This window comes from Zea mays, chromosome 3, assembly GCF_902167145.1.
Source record: "Zea mays cultivar B73 chromosome 3, Zm-B73-REFERENCE-NAM-5.0, whole genome shotgun sequence".
Lineage (NCBI taxonomy): Eukaryota > Viridiplantae > Streptophyta > Magnoliopsida > Poales > Poaceae > Zea > Zea mays.
In genome coordinates, this window is record NC_050098.1 from 33169694 (window position 1) to 33191006 (window position 21313).

Sequence of the window (21313 nt, forward strand, 5' to 3'; positions counted from 1 at the left end):
TGTTCTGGTGGACCTCCTCTTTTTTATAGGCCAAGGTGGGGGTCGACTATCGGTAGCTTCCTAAGGAAGGACCTACTACGCTGTGGTAAAATTGGGCATTCTACCTTGGTAAAGTTGTGTTTGTTTGTATGAGCCTCGGTTGTTTGGGCTTCCCTAGTCACGCTCTTTATGGTGGGCGACATTAGCAGCAAAGAGCCCCGACACCATCATTGTCATCTCTGTGTCGCGCCGACCCCTAGTCATCATAGCTTGGGTCTCGGCACGACCTATCGTGTTGTGGGTCCTGTTGGCGGCTAGTGCACTTAGGCCTAGGTTCGATAGGTCACGAGTGGGCCACATGCCTAGGGGTTTGTCGGTACCCCAATACAAGGGTACCCACTTCTACTGAGTCAAGGCAGGACCCTTATGGCTATCAGTAGCCATGTGATGACGGGCGAGCGGTCTACCCTGAATCGGGGTCCAGAGCTCGTCCGACGGGGCCACTGCCTCCGGGCTGGTGTCACCACGTGCCCCATCAGTGGAATTGCTCAGCGACTACACCCTGGGGTTGGATCCATATGGGGTGACCCCGGACCCCTACGTATGCCATTCAAACCTTCTGTCGGGGGAGGTCCGGTGTCGCTACATGTCTAGGACATTATGGATGGAACTTGTACCTCCACAAGTGCCATATGTACCCCCAACCAAGGGAGGTCCAGGGCTGCCATGTCTGCATGCGCTCCCAGTCCCTGCTCTCCGCTTAGGCAGGGATATGGTGTTGCCATGTGGCCTATGGAGCATCACGAAAGCCGCCAGACATAGCCTGACATGAGACTCTAGCATGGGGGCTACCTATATTAAGTACGAGCAGGAGGCGTGCCTGTGCGCACTAGTCATAGGCGGTGTGCACCCCACATTAAATGCAAGCGGTGTGTGTAGTCCACAAGACCTAGGCTGCGCTAGTAACCCGCGCGTTACCAAGGCGAAGATCATTGACTCTCCGCGACGCGCATGGGGGCTCTCATCATGACCTTTACTATTCCCGCTACAAGACAGGTGGACAGGACAGGACAACACTGTCCATCTACTCCCCTATGTAAGATGATAAGACAGTCTATGTTGTAGCCTACACTAGAGCCTTCGCCCACACGCCAATAGGACAAGGCGGATGCGAATTTGGCCAGATGGCCCGCACAATGACCAAGAGAAGATATCTACCCACCGTAGGAGAAGACCTTGGTCCACCAGCTCTATCCTTCACTCCACGCCCCATATTATTGTATTCCTGGGCCCACTTGTCGGGGTCCAGCTCCATTGTACGTGCTCCCCTTAGGCTATAAAAGGGAGGACACATGTATTGCAAGGGGGAGACACTTGACCCCCAGGGGCTCTCCCGAGCTCGGGGACATCCTGACTCGAGCTCCTAGGAAGGCATCTCCATTTAGACCCAAGCTTTCTCAAGATCTCAGCAATACAACTCATAGGGGAGTATAGTATTATGCTCCGGTAGCCCGAACCACTCTAAATCCTTGTGTGTTCTTATGTTGGTCCACATCATCATGCAAACCCTAGGAAGCCCCCTGTTCTTAGGATTAGGCGGGTGCATTTGCCACCTGGCTAGAGTTCACTCTCTGATAGGGTTCATAGTTCATGAGTGGAAGGTGGACCGATTCTCCCTCTATGGTTTCAAGACGCAGTTAATGCGGGTGGTTACTTATAACGGGTCAGTCCTAGGTCAGGCATGGAATCCACGAGTGGCTTCCCCTCGATCTACCCGACCCCCTTTTGGCTCTGCCTCATCCGACCCCGGCTCGGTGCCTCGACACTTAACTGGGGGTGGATCCTTCCAAGGCGAACCTTTCCCTAGCCTTGTACTGACTAGTGGTCCCGTGGATCATTTCCCCGACACTTGAAACCTATTTACTAGGTGTAAGTATATACCAACCCAATTAAGCATAAAGGAACTTTGAAACAACATAAAACTCATAACCACTCAAACATAAGACTTAATTTAGTTTCCATATTTACGTTCAATTACCATGTGAGGGTCCAGGGCACTCTTAACCGTGAGCACGACTGGTATATCAGTTTTAAATGTGAGCATGATTGATATATCGGTTTTACACTCTGTAGAGGTGTACACTTTCACCACAAGCTACATATCCCCACTAGCTTGGGTTAGCTAGACCTGTAAACACTTTTGAGGTGAATGGCTAGGGATCCACTATGAGGTTTTCACATAATGCACTTAACAAAACAACCTTCTAAGGTTTTAAGTCAATGTGGTGCACAACTCTGGGTGAGGTACCTTAACCAAGCATACCAACCCAAAACAAACACAAAGTTGTAGCCCCATTGCTACTTTCGAGGTGAAGTAGTAGTTGGTGGACGGTCTGGTGCACCATTGGACCACCATTGTTCACGGTCTGATGATTTATAAAATAAATCCTGAAGCCGGTCTGTTCACGTAAGGAGGCGGTCCGGTGGAGTAGGCTGCCTGAGCCCAAGTTTGACCCACTGCTCAACCAGTCTGGTGCGCCACCTGACCCTTACTTAGACGGTCAAGTGCACCCAGACACAGTAAGTCATTTTCTTCTCCATTTGAATTGAACTTTTTGGAGGACTTTCCAATGACTTATACACACACGATTAGGGTATAATCCAATTGACTAAGTCACAGTAACTTACCTCTTTCTCATCTTCTTCTTAACTTCTCTGTTTCTTCCCAAACAAGACCATGAATGGCACTTTCTCTGCAAACCAAGTTATAGAGCAAACCAAAGTACCACATGCATAGTAAAAGGAGTATGCAATATATTAAAATACTCAAACCTTGCATACTTAACCTTTTTTCATTGTTTTCCCCTTTTGGCCTGTTTGAGGTAAGGGTTGGACTCCAAAACTCCAAGTCTCCATGAGTTGACCATTATATCCATCTATAAGCTCCAACACCCAACACCCTGCAATGGTCAACAAGAACATCTCCAAACACATGAATGACCTAAACTATAAGTCAAAGTGTACTTAGCTCTTTGGGCCTTTCTAGGTTCTGGCTTAAATACTTAGCTCGTTCTTGTGACCATGTCTCTACTTGAGCTGGGATCATGAGTCTTATGACTTAAACCATAAAACCTTAGGCATTACCTCAGTGGTTGTAGGTCACGGTCATATATCACAGTCTTCAATGCATCAGGACTATTCTCAGCTTGACCAACCTTGACTTCTTGCGAGCCATCTTATTCACCCCTAGCTTTTGGTACCTCGGTCTTCTTGACCTTCTCCTGCGCACTCGGTTCCTTGAAGTCCTTCTTGCCTTCGTCCTCGGTTCGATCAGCTGTCTCCGAGTCAAGTACATTGGTTTCCACTTAATCAATGTCCATCCTTCAACTTTGTGATGTCCACAACCATAGTCAACTTAGCCTATTGGACCCTCACACCTATCTACACCTGTTGAATATTTTAAGACGACGCGACGATGGGTGGGTGAGCAGAGGGCACCGCGGTGGTGTGGGGGGAGGGCGATGAATGCGAGGCGAGAGGAAAAGGGGATTGTGGTCGTTGCAAGATGTGTGGAGCACTAGCCCTACGTGGCTTGTGACCATACCATGACACTGTAAAGACGTGTGTGCACTGTCGAATTGTTGAAACATGTGGGGTCAGCCTCCCATCCTGTGACCACATGCGCGAGGGGTCGTCGCTGTAGCGAACCCGTTCTCCATGTGTCACGCCGCGAATGCGTTCTCGATCACGCGGAACGCGGGCGCGAGATTTAAAGGGTTGAAGTTTTAAGGACTTTGATGCTCTATTTGTGTCACGGATACCTTGAGGATGCGTAGTAATAAGTTGTAGGTGGTGCATATATGGTAAAAATTTGGACAAAACACTAGTTTTACAAAAAATTGTGGTGCATGTGCATCCACAGGCTTCTACCTAGCTTTGCCCCTGGCCCTGACTAACAGACCCAATGCCTGACGAAACTGAAGAAACGAACAGCAAACCGGACGAGTTAAAGGAAACCAATCAAGGGTAAGATAACTTGGTGATCCCATGTGTTTATGGTCTCCGACAAACTGAACATGGGCAATGTAAATAAAGCTAGTATGAAGATGCAAATCATGGCCATGAAACCATTCCATCTGCCTTTTGAAACTAGTTCAATCCGTTTCCATCTTTAAATAGCACAGCATGCATGCATGTTGAGGATGCATCCTCCCTTCATGTCAAGATTTCAGCAAATGACTCGACTGTCCCAAACCCATGGTTTTCAGCAGGGAGTGGCGCGTTTCCAGGTCTGATAGATATTAGCACCTCAAGGCCTGCAAAAAAAAGAGAAAATAAAGAGTTTAAACAGTTCATGGCAGCTTGAGTTTGTGAAAGGTTGACATTTTGACCATTGCCATCTGACATGGAAAAATGCCGAGAGGAAAAGCAGCTGTATTATATATCTGCATGCTGGGTTTTATTTGCATTTCATGGTTCTCCTGGTACATGAATCTTACGGTTGCCTAACGACGTGGTGTGGCATTCTTTTTCAGCGAGGCAAAGCGCGGGGTGAGATGATCACCTGCAGCCTGTGCTGCCGTGGCTTCCTGGCACACGTCCGTGAGGAACAGTATCTGAGACGGCCGGTCCACCCCGACCGTCTGCCAGATCTCATAGTAGCTGCGAGCGTCTCTCTTGGTCCTTTCGTTGCAGACGCGCGCCAGGCCAAAAAGGATAGATTAACAGCCATAGTCACAGTGACGCATACGAATCATCAGTGAGCGGAAAGGTGTGATACTAGATGTACAGCGTACCCAATTGTTGCGTCAAAAAATCCGCACAGGTGCCTTCTAAGGTCGCCGTAGGTAGTGTTCCCGAAGATGAGCCTCTGGGCTTCCCTGCTGCCACTTGAATAGATGTACGTCTGCGACTAAAACTCAGTTTGAGTTGGGTTTTGTGAGTGAATCAGAGTGTACATGATTGATGTCGAAATTCTAAAATAACGTGCTTCAGAATGAGCAATGTAGAGAGATGTGAGAAGGGGTGGAGCAAGGACCTTGATGCCGCTGGCGTGCCACCTCTCGAGAGCCGGCGGCACGTCGTCGAACACCACCCCCTTGATTTCTTGGCACTCGAACCCAGTCCTCCAGATGTGGCCCTTCATGTAGAACGAATGAAGAGAGATCATCTCAGAGAGATCATCTCAACCTCTCTGACGTTCTATCTGGTCTACCGGCCTCGAGGACTTCCTTCCCCCTTAAATACCTTGGACTACCTTTGTCCATGAACAGACTCAAACGGGTGGACTTCCAGCCATGGATTGACAAAGTCTCTGCAAAGCTGAGTACATGGAGCGGGAAAAACCTTTCGGCGGCTGGCCGCCTCACGCTAGTCAATGCAGTGCTAACCTCGCAGGTCACCTATCTGCTCCTAGCCCTAAAACCGCCCCAAAGGGTGTTGGATTTCATTGACTCAAAACGTAAGCAATTTCTTTGGGCTGGTTCAGAGAGATTAACCGGCGGTAAATGCAAAGTCAACTGGGTCTGTGCAGCAAGACCAAAACAATACGGTGGTTTAGGCATTCTGCACCTTGGTTTTTTCTCGCGGGCCTTACGCCTCAGATGGTTGTGGCAGGAGGCCAAACTGTTAAATACTCAGAGGATAACGAAAGATATACCTTGCAATATGTTGGACAGGAGACTGTTTGCAGCAGCAACCTCAGTCAGGGTGGGGGATGGTAAGTCTTCTTTGTTCTGGGAAAGTGCCTGGCTAAGGGGTACGACACCTAGAGACACCTTCCCTTTGACCTACTCCATTTCTAACGGCAAAAATAGATCCATCCATGAGGCTCTCTCAAACAACCGATGGATTCAGGACCTACATTTTAATCACAATGATTTTTCTGCCGCGCACATACATGAATATTGTCAATTATGGTGCGAGGTAAATCAGCTTCGCTTAATGCACAATACCCCCGACCTTATCAAGTGGAAGTTTACTATGAGTGGCCAGTACACAACTCAGTCAGCCTACCAAGCGCAATTTTATGGCTCCACATGCAGGAATTTTAATAGTATAATTTGGAAAGCTTGGGCGCCACCAAAGTGCAAATTCTTCAGTTGGCTTGCTGTTCAAAATAGAGTTTGGACAGCAGACAGGTTGGCAAGAAGGGGATGGCCTCATAATCCGCGCTGTGTCCTATGCGCCTCATGCCCAGAATCTGGACTACATCTTTTTGCTGAATGTTGCTTCACCAGACATATTTGGGCTGATTTGAGTATTTGGGCTGCAATTACGGAGATCCACCATTCTTCTTGGCAACCTGTAGATTCGGTGCACCAATGGTGGTCGAATCTTGCAACATCCGCAGTGAGAAGCGTGAAGGGATTGCGAACCCTCATCATCCTCGTGTCTTGGACAATTTGGTGTGAGAGAAACTCGCGAATCTTTGAGCACAAAGAGAAGACCGTGACACAGACTATAGCGATGATTAAGGAGCAAATTCGCCTGTGGATTCTAGGAGGAGCAAAACACTTAGCAAGGCTGGTGTAGGTTTTGGGGAAGGAGAGGGGTTGGTTTTGGAACATTTGTGTCACCATACTTAATGTCTCATTCCCTAGTATGATGTACTTGTATATTTTAGCCCTCGCTGGCTCTCACCTTCTTTTTAATATAACAGGCAATTCTCTTGCCAGTTTTCAAAAAAAAAAAATCTCAGGGTGTTGTGAATGCCTTCATGGAGTGGCCAGATTTTTCCTTTCAATAACCTGAAACTCAAGTGAAGGGACTGCCGATAGTGTCAGCAGGGAGCAGGCAGAGTAGCTACCTACCTGCAACTGCTTCAGCGAGGTTATCTTCCTATCCGCCGCGATCATGGCCTCCACGTTGGCGACCAGGGCGTCGACGACGCGGTCCTTGCCGGCGCCGTCGGGCGGGACCGGGACGGCGCCGGGGACGCCCTCGGCTAGGTCCTGCTCGACCTGGGCAAAGATTCCGGCCGGCCGGCCCCTTTCAGCAGGACGACCAAGGACGTCGTGGCGCGAAGCTCAGAAGAAGCTCGATCTGCTCATTGGCTGTCGAGCGATGCAATGCACAACGGGGAAGCTGACCTGAGCGCGCAGCAGGGCGATGTCGTCCTTGGTCTCGCGGGTGGAGTAGGTGGCGTCCAGGTGCGTGCGGACGTTGTCGCGGGCGTAGGGGAAGAGCACGTCCGTCACGAACGAGATGGGGCTCGTCGTGCCCTCGATGTCCAGCACCACGCTTCGCTGCGGCGTGCCAGCGAGTGCGATTCGGATCAGAGCGCGCAGCTTTTTTTTGTTTTGGGCGCCCGGTTGCGTTGCGCTACGGGCATATATGTGGTGCGAGTGCGACGGCAAGGAAATCGAGGATAAGTGACTGCGCATTCACCACTGATGCTAGTCGAGGAACACTGGCTGGGGCTGCTCGTGGACGGCGGCCATCCAATCGCCACGGGCATGGGATGCTGATTCCACCGGCTGCCTTGAGCGACAGCGGCGGCGAAGCGAGGAAGCTCATCCTCCTGGAACGCAACAACCCCTACATCGGAGTCGGATCGAGCCAAATCAAATCAGTCAGGGCACCAGTCTCTCTCTCCCTCTCTATCATCAGATGCCTCACCTACCTGTGACGCCGGCGGCAATGGCAATGCCATCCCCATCTTTGTCGGTCCTCTTCCTTCCTCCTCTGCAGAGTGCAGTGGATGCTACCTGCTCACCGCATCCGCATACGTCCACATGGATCCCGGGTGGAGGGGACCGCCGGGCAGATGTGGGCGTCACTCGGTTGGTCCAACGCCAACCACAACACGACCACCGCGTGTGCGGTGTGTCCCTCTCGCTAGTATGCGCAGGACGAAAAGTACATCCAAATGTGAGTAGAGTGTAATGAAATGTGAGTAGTACGATGGATTGCGATCTAAATGCTTCTTCATTAAGATAGGACCTTAAATAAATTTCAATTTAAAAATAAATAGAAATAGTCTCCAATCCAAATTCGATCCTTAAATTTCCCAAGTCACCCCTAATTGTGAACCAAAATACACAACAAAAATTAGGCCAATTCAAGCAAGGTTCATTTGTTCATGAATAACCGGAGGTCAAAATCTGTTTGATTGGGAGGATTGGAACCCAAATGGCCAAGGTTATCTTGATTTTCTTGCCAGCCTCAATTAGACAAGCATACTAGCCGTAGCTTGCTGATTCATAATAGCCTCGCCTCTTATGCATCACATTGTCACGGGACTCGGGACTTTGGAAAGGCTAACCATGCCGATCTTTCCAGTTATCCGGCAAACTCAAACAAACTTTTATTCATTCTAGTTACAGTATTACACAGTAACAAAAAAGAAAAAAATATATCATATACAAGGAGACTAAATTCAACTGCAAATATATACAATATGTCTATGTTTGTATCTGTTTTTTTTCCAGAAACACCAGCCTTCTCCATATACAGACATTCCCTTCCATACACAAGCTACAGACTCTACAGTCCTGGAAAAAAAACGGTGCCCAGCCACCCAGGAGAAAATCACAAACTCATGATCAGATATACAGGAAAGGACAGTCATGATCTAAAGCTAAATCCTTGCAAAGAAACATGATGGATTCCATGTACAGACCTCTTCGTATGTGTCGCCACTAACTATACTCTGTTCAGCCCCATCTGAAACATTTTTTGCATTACGGTCTTGTACTCCTGGCTTCTTGACCACTCATCGATCTCTCTGGCTCGCATCACAGGCAAAGGGTGTGAAAGCTCTCTGGTTTGTGCATTCCTGCAACATGTAAAGAGATTGAGAAAGAAATGTCATACAACACAAACACATATGCATTTCCACAACAATAATATCGTGAATCATGGTTCAAGTGATAACAGTTCTGACCGGATGTACCACCCAACTGGGTTCGATGCAGCCTTGTCGTACGAACGAGCTTGCTCCAGGAAGGCATCCACATTTAGCTTGTCGGCAAGAGATGGGCATCCTCCGGCCAATTTCATCAGAACAGAGATGACTACCTCTTGACAATCAAGAATAAGTATCAAGTGATGACAGATTTGTAGGATAAGCATTACAACACACAACAAGGTGTTCCTATTTTCAGACAGCCAAGAACAGAGATGACCACCTCACGACAATCAGGAGTTTAGTATTAAGTGATGATACCAACTTGTAGAGTAAGCATGTATCCATTATATGTTAAAACTACAAGCTGCAGCTCCAATTCTTCAAAATTGGAGAACAGCTGCTCTTTCTATGAACTAAAGATTGTTACTAGGAAGATGAATTGAAAACTACACAAACCTCTACTTTTTCTTGGAGTCATATATAATTTGTGGCCAGACCATGCAAAAAATCCACTTCCAGAGCAAAAGCAAAGACAAAAATAGCGCTATTTATACTGCTAGATCTTATGTTCAATACAAATCAATCTTGTATTTTAAAACTGAGGTAGTTTCAGATTTAAGGTAGTAAAGGTACCTTCGGATCTTGCACCACAAGAAGAGCTGCCCTGTCACAAGTCAGCTCTGCAGCTCGTAGCCATCTGTATAGCTGCTCTTCCAGGAAGCCAGCAACCATGCCAAAACCTGAAGAAAGTGCATGTACTTACCATGAGATGTAGTCCAAATAAAGTGTATTTAGGTACATAGCCGACCCTTCTAATGAGATTTTAAGTAGTCAGATGGTCTACCAGGGACAGTGTATGCTCCCATTGTGAGTATATTGGCAAAAGTGAGCCAAACACCATGATCGCACTTGAGGTGACCCAGCTCATGAGCCAAAACAGCCTAATTGAAACAAATCCAATATGATGAGTAATCAATGCATTCAGACAGTAGGTAAGCAAATAATAATTCTTGTTTTGATTGTTCATCTAGGCAATACCAGCCGATGAGTTCGTTTAGAGTAAACAACAGTACCTGCAATTCCCTTGGAGTAAGCAGCTCCACAAGGCTTGTGTGAACGACAATGAATGGTTTTTTGCCGTTGATTGCTAAGGTGTAGGCATTTGGAACAGGATTCTGCCTTATGTACAAGTCAGGAGCTTCGGTGTTCAAGAGCTTCGCAGCCTCAACCAGCAGTTGGTGGAGATCTGGAAGCTGAAGAGCGAAAACAAACGATTAGCTCTCTGAATTACGGTAACTTGTAGGCTGTGGTGATAGAGAAAACAAACAAACTACAAGGTCCGGAAACAACATAAGTTCTGGCAGATCGGACCTGGTTCGGGGAGACGAGAACTGATGTTCCAATGTTCTGGAGTACCATAACTTGCTCCGAGACGGGTCCTGCAGTAGCAAAAGATGGCAGGAATGAATCGTTGAGGATACTACGTTGAGATGGACTGGCAACGCTGAGGAACTATGTGAGTGGGCGACCTAGCAAAGCTTTGCCCACGTCGTTGAGCCCGGGAATTGCTCTCAGCAGCAGAGTGTTCTGTGAAACAAGAAGAAAAGCGGTTCTCTTTCAGAAGACAGGAATTTTATCTATCATCCGCAAGCGCAGTCGAACATTATACGTGGACAGAAAGAAAAAGAGTGTGTTAAATCGAAGAAAGCTAGCCTGCTTGTCCAGCGGGTGGCGGAAGTCGTCGGCGTCGAGGCCCCGAGCAGCCGCAGAGGAGGTGCGGGTGGAGGCAGCTGCAACGGGAACGAACCGCCTGCGGCACGGGCGCCTGGAGGAGGTCGACGCGGAGGAGGGCTTTTGGGCCCAGTAGCAGCGGAAGGCAACGGGCAGGGGAGGGAGGGTGGGGCCGGAGATGAGCCCCGGAGCACAAGCCGGCGAAGCCGCCATGCCCCACGAACCGAGAGCAAGGCGAGGCAAGCAGCGCGGCCGCTGCCACAGGTGTTTTGTCCAGCCAAGGAACGAGACCAAGAAGAAAGCCCCGAAGGCGGAGACGTACGGATGGCCGAGGAATTGAGGGAGGTCAGCTGGTAACTGCGGTTATTTTACTGCTCTGCGTAGTTTTCACGGCAAAAAAGAGATTACCATATATGTATGTATGTATATATATAAAATAATAACAACAATAATAAGTGCTAGCGTAGCGTAGGCGAGCACGGTATCGCGTCCACTACGTTTTTCCGATTTCTGCTAGGCTGCTGGCCCTCGTTCCTCACAATCATCAGTAAAGGAAAAGAAAAATCCGAGTCCACAGCGAAAGGAGTCGCAACTTGCAACGCTGTAAAATCTTGAGAGTTGTGACTGACGTGTTCCATCTCAGACCGCTTGGTTAGCTTTGCCGCAGCCTCAACCTCAAGTTCTCGACCCCAACAGGCTGCGGCTGTGCGGCCGTTCAGACCTTGCCTAACCAGATCGCTACAGTACACATTTTTAAATCACTACCAGTGCCTCCAAAGAAGCAAAGATATTTTTCTCCAGGCCTTTCCTTTTTTAAAATTTCCGATGAAAGCACCATAATACACTGATGGAGGTACCATGATTCACCTGTCCATGGAATATCTGCTAAACTAAGCGCTAGTTTAGCAACTCTATTTTCCCGATAGATTCCCATTTTTCCAATAGATTCCCAATAGAAATTAGTTTATTTTCCCTTGGAAAATCCCTTTAGAAAATAGAGTTCTCAAACTAGTCCTTAGAAAAATGAAAATCTCTTGGAAAAAGGTTGCCAAACTAACCCTAAACATCCCACTTTTTAGGCCAGTAAAACTAAAGTCAGAAAAAAATGTTTTATCAAAGAAGCTACTGCTAGAGCTGTTTTGACTGAAACTAGAGCTCTACCAAACAAACCTTCAGGCAATAACACTGGTACTAGTATGCCTTGGGGGAGGAATGCTCAGAAATAAATGCAGGTACTCTATTGTGTGACCATATTTGTTTTGATTTTTTTTCTTTTATTGGCATTTCTCTTCTAACAAAGACTAGCAAACACAACATAAACTGTCATGCTACCAGGAGAAGTGTACATAAAACCTCCCTCATCATCGCATCCTTCGCAAGAGAGAAACAATCGCAGCTGAAAGTGCATCCTCAAGACTGAAGGCAGTAGGCACTAACCTGTCAGGCCTCCAGGCTGAATGATAACAACCCTTTGATAGCATATAGTCATTTTTACTCCTCCGCCTTGAATACGTCAATCACAACTAGGCCAAGTACTACGGTTATGAGTCAAGTTTCAACAGCAAATGATTCGGGGCTTGTCTTCAATTCTGTGCAAACCATAAACGTCTTCAGTGACATTAAAAAAAAAAGAAGGTATCCAGATTTTGAACAATGACAACTATAAATGCATAGAAATCTATATAACCATGATTTTAAGAATCTGCGCAATGCGACTTTTGGCTGTTCGTCAAACTCAGCAGGAACTAAAGTTAAATCACTAGGGATATCAATGTGACCAGAGATTTGTTTTTTCTTCTTTTGACAGAAACATGACAATAGAAATTTACAAATGCAGGAAATTTCAGGTTCAACAAATATTATGTATGGTTAAATTTGGGAAACTACAATGGGAACAATTTCACACCTTAAATACATGAAGCCTTGTTTTTTTTTGTTTTTTTTTAAGAAACCGCAGGAGAACTGCGCATCTTATATATTAGAGAGGAAAAAAAAAAACATTACAATAGAGGAGAAGTTGCAGAGCAACTCTCCCAAAAACCCAAATAAACCCTAAGGTGATTACAGATTGTTGCTGAAACTTGACCCGACCACGCCCAGGGCAGCAACTGAGCCCAAGCTCCCAAACTCCTTAGCTCCTGCCATTACCCAGCAAACGTACTCATCCGAGAAACACCGGAAAATCCTGGGTAATGAGGGTGACTCCCCATGAAAAACTGCTCTGTTTCTCTGAAGCCATAGACACCAAGCCCCCAGGATGATCAGAGAGTTAAGCCCCTTTTTTCTGGTCTTGACAACCTTATGGCTTGCCTTTCCCCACCAGTCTGCAAAATTCTCTTCATCAGCTGTTGGAGTGAGGTGCCCCAAGCCAATAGCAGCAAGAATTGTGTGCCAAAATTGCCGTGCAAAAATGCACGCAGTAAGGAGGTGCTGAATTGTCTCTTGGGCCTGATCACACATGGGGCAAACATCTGGGTGTGGCATTCCCCTCAACTGTAATCTGTCGGCTGTCCAACATTTGTTCCTTATTGCCAACCAAAGGAAGAATTTGCATTTAGGAGGAGCCCAGGTCTTCCATAATCTCTTCCAAGGCTCAAAAACAGTAGAACCAAAGAGAAGGACTTTGTAGCAGGATTTAGAAGAGAACAGCCCTGATGCCTCGTGCCTCCAAACATGGGCGGTCTTCCTCCTGAGAAAGCTGCACTTCCCCTAAAGTATCCCATAAGAGAAGAAATTGTTGAATTCCAATCAAGGAAAGGGGGGTTTTGATATGAGCTATCCATTGCCTGTTCACAAGAGCCTGACTCACTGTCAATGAGGTAAGAGCTCGTTTAGACACCTTGGACGCCACTTCTGGAGCAAGGTCTCTGATGGAGCATCCATTAAGCCACTTATCTGTCCAGAATAAGGTATTAGAGCCATTTCCCACATGGGAAATCAGGGATGCTGCAAATAGATCTTTAACAGGTTGCTGAATGGGAATAGTCAAGCCATGCCAAGGTCTGCTCTGATCTGTTTTTTGAAGCCACAACCATTTGGTTTGGAGAGCCCAACACATGTGTTGTAAATTAGGAATCCCAAGCCCACCATACTTCAAAGGTCTTGTGACTGAATCCCAGGCCACAAGGCAGCTGTCGCCATTAACCTCTTTTCTCCCTCTCCACACAAATCCTTTTCTGATTTTATCAATTTTGTTAATCACCCACTTAGGGACATTCATAGCAAGGAAAAGGTAAACTGGGATGGCTGAAAGTACAAAGCGCACAAGGGCTGTCCTTCCAGCAAAGTTGAGGAGCCTAGCTTTCCAGTTTGGTAGCCTATCTGCAATCTTGTCAACCCAGTTCATCAAAATATTCCTGCTAAGCTTCTTATCTGAGATAGGCAGCCCCAAGTAAGTGCAAGGGAAGGAAGAAGGGGTGCATTGCAGAATGTTACACCCTTCATGCAGCAATTCCACTTCACATCTTATTGGGATGGCACAACTCTTGTGCAAATTAGCTACAAGGCCAGAAGCTTCACCAAAACAGTCAAGAATGAGTTTGACACAGTTTAGATCTTCCTCCCTGGGCTTGACAAACAGCACTACATCATCTGCATAAAGAGATAATCTAGACTTCACAATGGCACTGTCCAGACTGGCCAATAATTCTTTTTCTTCTGCCACTTTGAAAAGGCTGCTGAGGACATCCATCACCAGGACAAAGAGCATTGGGGAGAGGGGGTCCCCTTGCCTCAAGCCTCTGCGATGCCTGATCTGTTCCCCTGGAAACCCATTTAATAAAATTTGAGTTGATGAAGTGGCCAGAAGGTTGGAGACAAGATTCCTCCACTTAATACCAAAGCCAAGGTGGGTCAACACCTCAAGAAGGAAAGCCCAGGAAACAGAATCAAATGCCTTTGTTAAATCTAATTTCAGAAAAAGGCTGGCCACTTTTTTCCTGTGTAGGGATTTAATTGAGTGCTGAACCAACATATAATTGTCATGAATGGATCTGCCTCTAACAAAAGCACTCTGATTAGTCTCTACCATCTTGTTGAGAAGAGGAGCAAGCCTGTTAGCAAGGATCTTCGTGGAGAGTTTTGCAAAGCTGTGGATGAGGCTGATGGGCCTGTAATCACCAGCAGACATGGCTCCTGTCTTCTTAGGGATCAAAGTAATATATGCTGTGTTTAGAGGCCCCAAATTCTGAGAATTCCCAAGGTGAAGGGCAGCAAGGGCGGCCATCAAATCTGCCTTAAGTATAGGCCAACAAGTTTTATAGAATTTCCCTGTGTATCCATCTGGCCCAGGCGCTTTATCTGAAGGAAGACTGGCAATGGCATCCCAAACTTCTTCTTCTGTAAAGGGAAGCTCAAGAGCAGATAAATCAATTGGAGCTCTGTGACACTCTTCTAATCTCAAAGTTAACCTCCTCTAGGGGGCATACCCCAACAAATTAGAGTAGAAATTATGCAGCACCTCTTGTTTTTGCTCATGAGATGTGACCACTCTTTCCTCATCCAGTAAGCTGAAGATATGATTTCTCTTCTTGCGGAAGCAGGCCTGCAAATGAAAGAAAGAGGTGTTGGCATCTCCCTCTTTTAGATACTAAACTCTAGATCTGAGTCTTGCAACCGTTCTTTCCAGGGAAGCAAGGACCAGGCACTGATGCTTGAGCTTTCTTAACAGCCATAATTCATCTGGAGATAATACCCTGCTGTCTTGAGCCATTTCCAGTCTGTGTAAAATCTCCCTTGCTAAGCCCAGTTGGTATTTAAAGTTGCCCACTGTTTTGTGCCCCCAAGACCGCAGTGCTCTTGTTAGCCTCTTGAGCTTTAGAGAGATCCTCTCCAGATGCCCGCAATTATGAAGTGGCTGGTTCCAGGAATTTGCCACCACCTCATGAAAGCCTGACATTTTGGTCCAGAAGCTCTCAAAATGAAATCGCCTTCTTGCCTTACCTTCTTCTTCTATCATCTTTAAAATCAAAGGGCAATGATCAGAATCTTCTGAGGCCTTGCTAAATAAAGTAGAAGCTGGAAACATCTCTTCCCAGCTCGAGGTACAGAATACGTGGTCTAATTTAACAAGAGTGGGAGCCTGTCTTTGGTTGGACCAAGTGTATCTCCTTCCTATCAAAGGAATTTCCTTCAGCTCCAAATCCTCTATCCACCTTCTGAATCTTCTCAACAGGGCCCTGTTGATACAAGGGTTGTTCTTGTCCTCAGACCTGCATATCTGATTAAAATCACCTGCCAAGATCCATGGTCCATCACAACCTGCCCTGACTTCACTTAACTCTTGTAGAAAAGCCTGTTTAAGATTATCTTGGTGTGGCCCGTAAACCCCTGTGAACCACCAAAGTGGGCCTGAAGCCATCTGCAGTTGAATAGAGACCGAGTACTCTCTGATTACATGACTGTTGTGGGTGAAAACTCCATCTCTCCAAGCCACTAAAATGCCCCCTCTTGTCCCCTGTGCGGGGCTGAAAACAAAATTACTATAACCAGTACCAAGAATTGACAAAATATCAAAATCAGAGATGGTGCTCATTTTGGTTTCTTGCAAACAGACAAGTGATGGTTTGATGTCCAGGACTAGGGTCTTGACATTATCTTTCCTAGCCCTACTGTTCAATCCTCTCACATTCCAAATTAGGAAGTTGCACTGGTCCATTGAGAAAGAAAAACACGACCAGACGAATAGACCCAAGCTTATGCGAGCTCAGATGTATCCCATCCGAACAGCGCTGCCAAGGCAGCGATGTGCTCCCTGGAGAGTGGTGAATTGAATAAGACAACATATTTGCTAGCATCTTCCAGAGTGATAATGCCATGATCATCACAGAATCCCAATTTCTTGCAGACAGAGGCTGCTGCTTCGGATCCTAGCTCAGGTGGAAACTTGGCCACCCTCCTGGATCTCCTAGGCCTGAAATTTCTTAGTAGGGTCTTCTTTCTGCGTTTGGGGATTGGCGGAGGACTCAGCAAACCATTAATGGCTTTAGAAATGTGCTGACTGAATTCTTGCAAGGGGGTCGGGGATGGCGAGCTCACTTCCTGGGATTGCACAGGCACGGTATCTCTTCTTCTAGAGTACACCTTAAAGCATGGTGGTTTTGCTTGCAGTGAGTATTTGATAATATCCCAGGGATTCCTGACTTGTGCAGCATTATCAGCAGGAACATCCGGGACATGCGGGACATGAGAAAATGGCACAGAGGCCCGTCCTGAAGCATCAGCACAAAGACTTTCTGGGCCCTGGCCTAACCTCTGATAACCGCCAGCCTCCTCAAAAGCCGCCACATTAAATGAGGTGTCATGCAGAATTGGCCTCTCAGAATCCAATAGACCAGAGGAAATTGCACCAATTATTGAGGCGGGCCCAGGATCTTCAGATAGAGAGCCGGTTGTTAAAGCATTGGCGGCTCTTGGGGCTATAACCGAAGTGACGAGCGCCGTTGGGGGAGAAACCGAAGGGGCTGGCGTCGGAATTGTAGAGCCCGAAGCGGCTTCCTCAGCCCCCACTGCAACCTCAGCGCTCAAGGGGCCCGGGGCACTGATCGTCCCAACTGTCCATCCAGGCGCAGAGCCGGCTCCACCACAAGGCCCGAGGCGCACCGGGGGTGGAGAAGCCGAAGCGGTGCTCTCTGCCCCCAAGGGGACCGGGAGCGCGATCGTTTCACATGTTCCCCCAGGCGCAGAGTCGGCCCGGACGCATGGCCCGAGACGCGCGTGCACTGGCCTGCGTCCAGGCACCGTAGGAATTGAATGTTGATCCCGCCGCCGCTTGCCGTGGTTCTGCTCGCGATCGTCGCCGGAAAAGGGTGGCGGCGGCGGAGGCGAGGGCCTCCTGTCCAAGATCGCATCTGAACGGCACACCCGCACGGTGATAGGGAACACCAGAGTGTGAGGAAAACTGCCGAAGTCACTGGCACCCAACTGGACATGGCAAAAGGGATATGGATCTCAGATTCCCGTCCACTCCTCCATTGCCGGTCGACATGGAAGCAATAGAAAACAATTGATTTTTGTCCCCAAAAATAAAACTGAGGAACTTAAATACCACTAACAACATTGCACCATAATGGTAATGCGAAGAACAGCATTATGTTCAGTTTATCGTTAGTACATTACATACACTATACCTGAAACATGTGTTCTTGTTCACCTTCAGTGTGTAACTTTTAATTGTTTGTTCATCTAACTAGGCAGCCAACCAAGTTCCTACCAGTAATCTCCGCAAGAGCAAAACCCATCCTTGAAATGGTGAAACCTGCGTGAGTCTCTTACAATAATGTCTCTGTTCACAATCTTCGATATCATCTTGATGGCAGCATGACAATCTAGGCAGGCACTCAAGTTCTTCATAACCGTAATTGGCGTCCCTGGTGGGGTATTGATCAGGGCAAAAGCGATGGCCAATCTCTCACTGTGGTATTTTAGTGACTCCAACTTTTGCTTATTATCCACCATATGCAAGGCACAGCTAGTATCGGGCTCATAGCCTTGTTTATCCATCTCTTCGTACAACCTCTCAAGCTCTTCTTTAATCTCATCTATCATTGGGTTGGTGTGATCATTAGAAGAAAACATGTAGATCTTTTGCTTGATTTCAACCCAACTGTTACCCGACTCTTTCCTAACTCCTCTATCTCTCATAATCTTTTTCACACGCGCAGCACCTTCCCAATTACCAGCTTTAGCATATATGTTGGACAATATGACATAGGCAGTCGCGTCTGTGGGAACCATAGTGAACAAGTTTTCAGCAGCCACTGTAGCTAAATCCTGGTTTCCATAGATCCTGCACGAGTGAAGAATGGAGCTCCATATTACTGGATCAGCCTCAAATGGCATCTCATCTAACACTTTCTGAATTTTATCGAAACAGCCTGCCCGACCCAAGGCATCAATAACACAAGAATAGTGTTCCTTCCAGGGTGACATGCTATTGTAATATCTCATCAAGTCAAAGTATTTCATGCATTCTTCCGCAAGACCATTGTGACTACAGGCTGCTAGCACACTCAAGAAAGTGACTGGATCTGGACAAAAACCACAGTGAAGCATGCTGTCAAACATCCTGATGGCATTCTTTGCCTGTCCATATTGCGCATATGCTGAAATTACAGCATTCCACGTGATGGAATTCTTCTCGGGCATCTCATTAAATGTTCTGATGGCTTCATCCAAACAGCCACATTTTGCATACATATCAAGAAGGGCACTGCCTGAGAACACACTGGACATGTGCCCTGATGTTGTGAGGTAAGCATGCAATTGCCTTCCTATCCCAATCACTCCCAGGCTTGAGGAAGACTTTATGATGCTAGAACATGTCGCCCTATCAGGACTTAGACCAGCTCTTCTCATGTTACAGAATAGTTGCAATGCTTCCTCATGCTGCCCATTCTGGACACACCCAGTTATCAAAGCGGTCCAGGAAATGGCAGTTTTGTCACTTTTGTTTGCAAAAATAGTCTTTGCAGCATCTAGCATACCACATTTTGAGTACATGTCAATCAGGGCATTTCCCATGAAATCCTCCAAAGTAAGGCCAAGAAGGATTAATTGTGCATGTATTTGTCTCCCGATCTTAATGTCAGGCAATGCCCCAGCGACACTGAGCAAGCTAGCAAATGGTAATGTATGCCTGTCAAAACTGAGTGTCTGCATTTCCCTGAACAGCTGCAAAGCCATGCCACTACATTGGTTCCAAGAATAGGCAGAGATCATCACATTGTATGAAATATTGTCCCGCTGTGGCATCTCATCAAACAACTGCTCCAGGTCACCAAGACAGTCACATTTCGAGTAAAAATCAAGCAATGCATTATTGACAAAGACGTTATGTGATGGGTTGGCCCTGACAAAGAGACCATGGATCTGACGCCCAAGGTAGAGATCGACCATACCTGTCGCTACTGTTAGCAAACTTGAGAACGTGAAGTGGCTAGTGTTAACGCTCTCACGTCGCATAGCAGCAAATAGCTCTAGTGCCTCACTGTACAGCCCCTCCCTAGAGCAGCCCGTTATCATGACATTATACGTGATCGTGTCCCTGTGTGGCATCTCCAGGAAGACTCTCCGAGCAGCAGCAATGAATCCTTGCTTGCAATACGCATCTAGCAGTGTGTTACATACGACAACGTTGGTGTCAAAGGCGAGCTTGGTGACCACGAGATGGAGCGGCGCGACATTGCAGCCAGGCGCGTTGAGCACGGTGGTGATGGTGACGTGGTCGGGCGCGTCGCCCTCCCTGAGCATGTCTCGGAAGAGTGATACGGCATCGGAGCCACGGCCATCCGCGGGGGGCGTGCTCATCATGATTGTCCAGGTCTTGGCGTTGCGGTGAGCCGCGGCACTGAATAGGGCCTTGGCGGCGGCGAGGTCGCAGGACCTGGAGTATCCCAAGATAATGGAGTTGAGGAATGTGAGATAGAGGGTGTTCTTCTCGGGAATCTGGTCGAGCACCTTGCGGGCGGCCGCGACCGCGAGGCGGCCGGAGGTGGCGAGGTAGTTGAGGTGGTGTTCGAGGCGGTAGAGGAATCTGAAATAGAGGGTGTTCTTCTCGGGCATCTGGTCGAGCAACTTGCCGGCGGCCGCGAGGCGGCCGGAGGAGACGAGGTATTTGAAGTGGAGTTCGAGGCGGTAGGGGGCTGGATCCAAGCCCGTCTTGACCATGCACACGTCCGCCGGCGTGGAGGCGCTGGCGAGGCGCGAGGCGATGCTGCGGGCGCCGGAGATAGGCTTGAATGGGCGCATGGCGGCACCTCGCCTCGCCCCGGGTATTGCCTTCTGCAGCAAGGTTTAAAGTCGTTGGCGAGGCGATGCTGCGGGCGCCGGCGATGGCCTTGAATGGGCGCATGGCAGCACCTCGCCCCTAGAGATGGCCAGATGGGGCGCGTCAGTCGGCCGGCCGGAGGCCCGGCACGTTTCATCGTGCCTAAGCCCGACACGGTCTAATGGTAAATGGACTGGTGCCAGCCCGACACTACGTCGGTGCCGAGTTTGGGCCGTGATCCAGGCACGCCGTGTCGGCCCGGCCCGGTACGGCCCGACTACAACGGCAAGCACGATTGACACGATTACATTATAAGTCTAACCTAACCCCACTCACCATGCGACCGCGCCCCCTCGCCCACACTCACACGACCCCGACCGCCAGACGCCCCCTCGTCCCCTCTGCCCTCTGCTCTCCCCTCCCCCCGTCTCCCTCGCGCTCGCGGCCTCGCCCCGTCGCCCGTCCACCCCCCTCACGGCCTCAACGAAGCACAGAGGCACCCAGCTCCATCGACGTCGAGGCGTCGGCCGTCGGGCGCCGTGCTTCCTGGATGCTTCGTCCTCGGTACGTCGTCGGTATCCCCATTCCCTGGTGCTTCCCCCTCCTCTTCTATGGACTCCGATGTACTGGATTTGTGGATCTGCCTCTCCTCTGTCCTCTCCATCTCCGGTGGTCTGCGGATCTGCCTCGCCTCCGCCTCTAGATCTGATCTGGTAAGGTAAAGCTTTACACCTCTTCTTTCTTCGGTGGACTGGGTCACAACCAACTACCTATTTGGCCATATATATCGTGTGTTTGTGCTCATAGCCTCTCTGTTCTTCTATCTCGCTCTGTCTCTGTGTCCTTAGATCTACCGTCGTCAGTGCATTGGTGTCTCCTCCATCGTTGGATCTTCTCTGTCCTGATCTACGTTGTTCTTGGTAATCACCGACGGAACTGGTGCTCCGGCCTTCGGCTAAGGTATGAACTCGCTAAACCCTAAACCC

At 48.2% G+C, this 21313-nt stretch overlaps 2 protein-coding genes across 10 annotated transcripts; both read right to left on the reverse strand.

Moving 5' to 3' along the window:
- Positions 1-3809: 3809 nt before the first annotated feature.
- LOC100194257 (uncharacterized) lies at positions 3810-7841 on the reverse strand. Of its 5 annotated transcripts, none has more exons than XM_035965667.1 (8): positions 7604-7841; positions 7369-7518; positions 7071-7226; positions 6792-6941; positions 5018-5119; positions 4776-4891; positions 4544-4662; positions 3813-4295 (listed from the first exon to the last, which is right to left on the reverse strand). In XM_035965667.1, exons 1-8 carry the CDS (start codon positions 7637-7639, stop codon positions 4195-4197), a joined length of 930 nt encoding a protein of 309 aa, XP_035821560.1. In that variant the 5' UTR covers positions 7640-7841; the 3' UTR covers positions 3813-4194. The 5 variants fall into 5 exon arrangements, with proteins under 5 accessions (NP_001354012.1, XP_035821560.1, XP_035821562.1 ...); XM_035965669.1 differs by having other exon boundaries at positions 7600-7840; XM_035965668.1 differs by having other exon boundaries at positions 4776-4885; positions 7604-7839.
- Positions 7842-8241: 400 nt separating this feature from the next.
- LOC100191294 (putative peptidase M48 family protein) lies at positions 8242-20528 on the reverse strand. Of its 5 annotated transcripts, none has more exons than XR_004856875.1 (11): positions 20018-20504; positions 17689-19943; positions 11999-12150; positions 10544-10937; positions 10360-10417; positions 10202-10269; positions 9904-10083; positions 9675-9771; positions 9464-9570; positions 8867-9000; positions 8242-8758 (listed from the first exon to the last, which is right to left on the reverse strand). XR_004856875.1 is itself a non-coding variant. In XM_035965613.1 (11 exons), the coding sequence occupies exons 3-10, from the start codon at positions 10772-10774 to the stop codon at positions 8626-8628; spliced, it is 1008 nt and encodes a 335-aa protein (XP_035821506.1). In that variant the 5' UTR covers positions 10775-10937; positions 11999-12150; positions 17689-20528; the 3' UTR covers positions 8242-8474; positions 8603-8625. The 5 variants fall into 5 exon arrangements, 2 of the variants coding, with proteins under 2 accessions (XP_035821506.1, NP_001354092.1); XM_035965613.1 differs by having other exon boundaries at positions 8242-8474; positions 8603-8758; positions 17689-20528; XR_004856876.1 differs by having other exon boundaries at positions 17689-20496.
- Positions 20529-21313: the final 785 nt, after the last annotated feature.